Source organism: Gambusia affinis, linkage group LG07 (assembly GCF_019740435.1).
Source record: "Gambusia affinis linkage group LG07, SWU_Gaff_1.0, whole genome shotgun sequence".
NCBI classification, from domain to species: domain Eukaryota; kingdom Metazoa; phylum Chordata; class Actinopteri; order Cyprinodontiformes; family Poeciliidae; genus Gambusia; species Gambusia affinis.
In genome coordinates this window covers 19,954,803-19,961,861 of record NC_057874.1, presented here as the reverse complement: position 1 = coordinate 19,961,861, position 7,059 = coordinate 19,954,803, and the positions used below count along the sequence as shown (strand labels likewise).

Genomic DNA, 7,059 nt, shown 5'->3' with positions numbered 1-7,059 from the left:
CAGAGCAATTAGCAAACACCTGGTGGAATTGCGCATCTGCTGAGTTCATTATTCAAGCTACTTCTCAGTGGAACACTGTTAAATCATTGTTAAAGGCTTAATACAGGAGCAATGTTGTGATGACTTCCTGAAGGTGGAGTTTTAGAAAGAGCAGGAGTTTTTAAAGAGACAAAGGATCAATTTCAAGGAGTTAAATTGTGAAGTCAAATTTATTTTAAGCTATATTTAATATTTAGCATTTTTATAACAACTGAAGGTAACTTGATTGTTCTATAAAATGGTACCATGTGGCTGGATAATACATAATACTGCCCCATAATTACCTAACTTTATTTTTCCACAACTTGACCAAATATAATCATTTATTTATTTATTTATTTATTTATTTATTTATTTATTTATTTATTTATTTATTTAGTTAGTTAGTTAGTTAGTTAGTTAGTTAGTTAGTTAGTTAGTTATAATCACATTTTAGTGTAATATAGATACAAACACTAGGGGCGGTAAGTCGTCGCTAGTTTGTTGAAGTTCACCGAAAAAGAAAAAGAAACCGGAAGTAGGCTTTGTTTTGGTTTTATTCGGGGCGGGAAAGACAGCAAATTACATGGTAAGTTTGTACTGGAGTTGATTTTACCTTAAGTGTTTTCATGTTATGTTGACAATATGTAACAGTCGCTATATAAACTCGGTAACAGTTTGTGTTCGGGTTAAGTCAAGCACAAAGTAATTATCCAGATTTAGCTGATGGTTGTTAACCGAAAACATTATCTGCTGTGAACGCTTCAAACTAACACGCTTATGTGGCTTTTCTGTTTTTCTTTTGCTTTAAACGTGGATCAGCAAACAGCTGACGAAGCTGATACCCAACTGTATTGTGCGCAAATTTAATATTTAACCTGTGTTTAAACGGAAACGCATGCAGAACCTCGGTTTTGTGAAAACTGTTTGTGAGCCTGAATTTGAAGTAGGAATGGTTGTCTTTTGTCTGTTTTTATTTTTATGTCTTCATATGTGTGTTGACTGCAGTGCGATAATCTAAACTAATGCGTTATATGTTTAAATTACTTAGTGACTTCTGTTAAAAAATAATGTCCCACTTGTTTCTTGCACGAGTTCCTCTATCGTTGTGTTGAATTTGTCCATTAAGCTATTTTAGGCTGATTTAAGGTCGATGTCTTTTTTATAAAGAAATGTTTTTTTATCAAACACACTAAAGTTGTTGACTAGCTAGGTATTTTGTGTTTAGATAGTTTAATTAAATTGAATTCAAATGATTTTGTTTACAGTGAATTTAAAAGTTGTAACTCATTATCTAAGGATCTTCAAAAAGTTGTTTATGTTGATGGTTGTGGGCAGAAAGTATCTGTAGCAGTCTGTCTGAAGATCTCTTTCAACTGACACCCTACTAATATGAAACTTGAAGATTTTTATTTTTAAATGGGATACAAATGTATTGTGAAGATCACTAAAATCTGACCCGCATTGTTTGTAATGCATTTCAGAAAACGGTAATTTGAAAAATCACCGATGTTTATTGAGGGATATGTTTGCCTCAACTTGAGTTCACATTTCCTGTTTTAAAGGGTTTTCAACTCTTTTCTTTTTGGGTACATTAGAAATTAAAAATCGAAGAAAAGCTTTTGTTGATCTACTACTGCTGCTTATGCTTATTAACAAAGTTCAAATGGAAAACTTATATCTTGTTAATTTTTCCCTTGATCTCAATGGAGAAAGAAAATCATAATTATCTCTCACCGTTTATTTGAAAAGTGAGATTGTTAGAAAAAAAATAGCTCACAGCTGTTAATTTGACTGAACAGGAAAACAACTTTGATAGCATAACTAGCACACATGATACTGTTGTTAAACTTATCTAGAAAAAAAACATTTTTGCTAAAATATTTACAGTAAAAATGTGTCAGGTTGCTACTTAAATTGTTACTAACAGCATTTTTATATTTTAATTTATTTCTCTAGGTTTCTTAAAAATGTCTTCCAAACAGCAAGATCCAACCCAGTCTATCTCTCCAGTCTTATTCCTGACTGTGGAGGGTGAACCCATGTCCTTCTTCCTGCGACCCGGTCCTCACAAACAAAAGCTGCAGCCACTCATCAAAGCTGGAGGAGGGATATTATGTGGAGTTCAGGTGCCTGGAGCCATCCTACTGATGGATCCTGAGGAAAACAGCTCTGTTCTTGAATCTGATGCTCATCGGTGGGTGTTGGACTATTGACATTACAGATACAGTACAGTCAGTAAACAGCATGGACGGACTTTTGTGGTTTTAAAGGAGAGTGATGTGGTAAATGTTTCTTATTTGTGACACTGGTATTTATTTATTTTTTTTCAGGTATGTTTCCACCCAGTATATTCATGACTGCATTAAGAAGGAGGAGCAGCTGGATTTAGATGATTATAGACTGAATCCAAAAGCAATCCAGAGATCCTCTTCAAAATTAAACAACAGTGGGGGAAGCCGTGCTGGACTTTTAGGAGGTACAACATCAACACTTAACTATTAACTTTTTTCACGAGGCTTCAGTTTTCCACCTGAAAAATTTTTCAGATTGAAATCTGTGATTCAGACTAGAAGTAGTATAGTCTGAATCACATTAGCTTCTTGGCTTATGCCACATCATTTCCCAGTTATCTATTTCCATTATTTATGGAAATAAAAAAAACATTGTCAAAGCAAAAACACTCTATCTCCTACCTGCAAAATCAAAATAAGAATATGTATATCATACTGTCAGATGGGCCAGCCACATTAGTAGTGATAATCTACAGGAAAAATATTTGCAACATACATACTGAAATTCTTGCACAAGCTCTTTAATTTTATGGCATCCAAGGTCACTTCAGACAAATTCAGCAAATTCTTCTACCCCATCAACTCACTAAAAGTAGATGTGATCAAAATTCTAAATAAATTTTAAATCAACTAAGATGTCTCACTCTATTAAGTTAAATAGATTTTTATGTTTTGGTACTTTCTAAAATTATTTAGTTGTATCATGTTTTTTATTTATAATTTCCCTCTCTTCCATTTTTATTAGGCAGAGTTGCCTACACCCCTGAAGAGGATGCTGCCATTTTGAATTTCATCAGCAACCGTAAGTCAGAGACTGGGGGCAACCGGCTTTGGCAGGAGATGGAGAAGAAGCGGGTGACCAGTCACAGCTGGCAGTCTATGAAGTCCAGATTCAAAGACCAACTATCAAAGAACCAGTTTGCATCTACAGAGGTGGAAACCAAAGAAGACAGCAAAAGGCTGCCTGAGAAGAAGACTGAGGTAATTACAATGAAATATTATGTGCCCGCTTACAGATTTCTCCTGATTTTTTGTTTTAATGTTTCAAATCCTCAAACACATTTTAATATCAGACAAAGGTAGCCTGAGTTATCAATGTGTGACATTAATAATTGTTTAACAGCGTATGTTTTGCTTCTACTTACAAATTCAAACATAAGTTATTTTAATATTATGAAATGCAAAGTATAACATTTAGTTAGTTAAAAATGTTAGCTGATCCAAGACTTTCACACACCAAAACAAATCTGTAGCTCCTTGTGTTGTAGATCAGATAGCTACCACTGAGTGGCACCAAACCGTTAGGAAAAATGTGTAGCTAAGCAACTTTAAACATGGATCTTAACTATTGGCAACACAAAAATTGGATGAAAATCTGAATTGATGCAAAATGGAGTTTTCTGAATGAAGATGAAAAGAGCTAATTAAACTAGCCTGGCCCTTTGTGAAAAAACAACTTTCCCTGAAATCTAGAATTGGGTTGCATGTCATCAAACATTCCTGATTATTTTCAGTGAGTGTTTTACATCATTGTGGATTTCGGTTTTCTCATCTTTGCAGAATTGTCTCAGTTCAGCCACATTGAAGGGTTTTTGAGGATAAACATCATGTTTTAAGTAACGCCGGAGCACTTCAGTTGGATTCTAGACTTCGACTAGGCCACTCAAAACTTTGTTGACATTTATTAGTAGCCATTCATATTTCTGCTTTCAGGCGAAGCTCGATCAGAATTCTAATGCTGAAAAATCTTCCTGTGAAGCAACCGCTGGTCCTGCCCAAACACATTCAGCAGAATCAGACCTAACACAGGTACTGATGCATGGGCAATCAGAACTTTGTTCAGATATTTCATGTCATGATTTGAAGACATTTCTTTATGTGATTTTCTTTGATAGCACATTTAGTTCAAGGCAAACTGTATTTCCTGTCCCGACAGATCGATGTCCAGTCAATACCAGCACCAGTCACACCTGAACATGTAGAAACTCCAATAACAGCCTCTGTTACTGTGGAAGAGAGCAAAACATCAGAGGAACAGCCAAATATAAACATTCAATCAGAGAGTGTTGAAGGTGAAACCTCTCACTGTTGTCAAACTGAGGAACAGGCAGAGAACCAAGCCAGCACAGAGACAACAGAACAAGAAAAAGATGAACCTCTGACTCCTGATTCCCCACGAAAACATCATTTATCCAAAAACTCCCCTGCAGGTCAGCTGAAACTCTCAACTATAACGAGTTCACCTAAGAGAGCAAAAGAAAACCTGGAGGCATCCCCGGTGCATGAGGAACCACAGCGTCGATTAACACGCAGGCAGCTGGAGCTGGAGGCAGCATCTTCAGCCCCGGAGCCGTACGGGAAAAAACTGAGATCAGCCTCCAGCACGGCTGAGAGGCCCACAGCGTCCCCACCACACTCAAAAAAAACTAAAGCTGCCGTGAAGTTAACTAACCAAAGAACCCAAATAGCAGAAGAGCCGCCTCAAAAGAAAGCCAGAGGGAAGAAAGCTGCAGCAGAGGTGGAGAGTCGGGTGGAGCAGAACAGCAGCGATGCTGAAACTAAAACTGTGCAGCCAGGTTGGACATGAATATATGATGGTTTGATGAATGTGTATATATATATATATATAGTAGAGAGTTTATTTCATCTCTCACTTGCTTTCCCATGACTAAATTTGTTTGGGGATATTCTGTTTTGACAAGAAATCTGTTTCTTTGTTTTTCCAGATGAAGCCAGTTCAGCCCCGCAAAAAGCAGAAAAGAAAAGAGAGAAAAGGCAGCTGGGAATTCTTGAAATGGCAACAAAAGAGTTTGAAGATGATTTTGAGGTAGGATATATATGTATGTATGGGTATAAACACCATTAAAACTACTATTGGGATAGTGTTTTTTCAGATGCACTGATTGGGGTTTATTGTCATTTGCCTGAATTACATTCAGAGCAGATATCATTCCAGTCTTAAAGACCAGAGCAGCATGATGCAGATTATATGTCTGCTGAAAGTTGGTGTTACTCTGGTGCAAGAATGTCACAGAAAGTATAATTGATCCTTTCTCCAGTGAGGTCTGCTTCATACGTTTACACATTATTTTTCCTATTTAAAGAAATGTTATAAATTGCTTAAAATAGAATTGTTGCTTCTTTTTTTTTTTTTTTATCAAAGGAACCAAGCCTTATATTTGTGGATCTTTCCAGCAGGAGCATCTTCTGCACAGGCTTGGAAACAGAACTATCAAAAAAATAACTTTAGAAACATGATTTGTCTGTGCTGTTCAATCTAGTTTAGTTGTTTTCAGTTGAGGAAAAGTGTAACCTGATTAAATAATAGGTGCAAATTACTCCATTTTGAGAATATCTTCTACACATATTTACCGCAATCCGACTTGTGAATCCGGTGCAGATATGAAACAAATGGTAACAGCAAAAAAGATGCAAAAAATGGAGTGCTTCATAAACTATCTGTGTATGTCTATAATATTCCAACCAAACATTACAATAAATTTAAGTACTTTTCTTGTTTTATAGTCTGATGAAAATGAAGGTCCAGATCTCCTAAACAATCCTGAAACAACAGCTGAAACAACACCTGCATCAGGAGATGCTCCACAGCCTTCAGATTCATCTGCAGATCCACCAGCTGCTCAGCCCAACCCTGAAGCTGAACCCAACACAGAGGGGGCCGGGCCACAGACTCAGAGCTCAAGTAGCAACTGCGTCCCGAACACCGACGCCCCCGATGCCAGGTCCGTCCAGCTGCCTGTTTCAGAGCTCATCAGCGACCCTTCAAAGGCCCATCTGTTCATATTTGACAGCGAATCTCAGGTAGATGACTCTCAGTCTGGGGATGGCGAAGGCTCAGCAGCTCCACATCACCCTGAGCGCTCGGAGGACAAAGACACAGCGTTTTCTTTAACTCAGACCGAGTTAGAAGAGGACAAGCAGCGAATCAGGGAGCTGATGACCCAGACCAACCAGGTGAGCATTTTAACCTCTAGCTTTGCACTATTATAAAAATTTGGTTTTAATTGAATTTGTTTGTTTTTCCAGGACTTGGTCAGTGTGAGCAAAGCTTTGTTAAAGACCAGTGGAGACTTCACTGCTGCCGCTGATTTGCTTTTGAACCCCTCATCTGTTTCGGAACCATTTTGGAGTCGCAATGATGACAGTTTGTTGCTTTCAGCCGATCCTGTCGGCCGTCAGAAGCTACAGGAAAAATACGGGGAGGAGAATGTGGCCAAGAGGATTGTGTTTCTTGAAGTGAAAGGATAACGATAGTACAAGATAACAAGATTGACAGTCTGGACCGCTGAGATCTTGTGTTTGATTTAAAATTTAAACCAAGATTAACTATTAAAACAGAAAGATTTTAAATATTACACCTAGTGTGTATACATTTGGAGGCGATCCTTGTTTTGTTTTAATAATATTTTTGATGCATTTTAGCATGAAAAGATGTCATTGTATGTGTTTTTAATTGTTTGCCTAATAAATATGCCAGTACCATTTAATAAGTTTGATTTTTTTTTTTTTTTTTTACTGTTGCAAACCAATTTTCTCCTGGACCTGTTTGCCGTGTTTCTTCCTGATGCTGTTTGTTCAGTAATGCTCTTTAAGAAACACCTGAAGCCTCCATTGAACACCTGGATTTATACTGAGTTTAAATTACCATTACCTTCAATTATGAATGAATAAATGAATTACCTCAAATGTCACTCACAGCTGGTTGACTTCTGAAGATAATTTCTTT

General features: G+C 37.0%; 1 protein-coding gene across 2 annotated transcripts; it reads left to right on the top strand.

Moving 5' to 3' along the window:
* Positions 1-529: 529 nt before the first annotated feature.
* LOC122833915 (telomeric repeat binding factor 2, interacting protein) lies at positions 530-7,025 on the top strand. 2 transcript variants are annotated; one of them, XM_044121895.1, is made up of 9 exons: positions 530-607; positions 1,978-2,215; positions 2,352-2,497; positions 3,058-3,293; positions 4,026-4,121; positions 4,249-4,888; positions 5,039-5,139; positions 5,838-6,287; positions 6,360-7,025. In XM_044121895.1, exons 2-9 carry the CDS (start codon positions 1,989-1,991, stop codon positions 6,579-6,581), a joined length of 2,118 nt encoding a protein of 705 aa, XP_043977830.1. In that variant the 5' UTR covers positions 530-607; positions 1,978-1,988; the 3' UTR covers positions 6,582-7,025. The 2 variants fall into 2 exon arrangements, with proteins under 2 accessions (XP_043977830.1, XP_043977832.1); XM_044121897.1 differs by lacking the exon at positions 530-607 and adding an exon at positions 793-964 and having other exon boundaries at positions 6,360-7,008.
* The last annotated feature ends 34 nt before the right edge of the window (positions 7,026-7,059 follow it).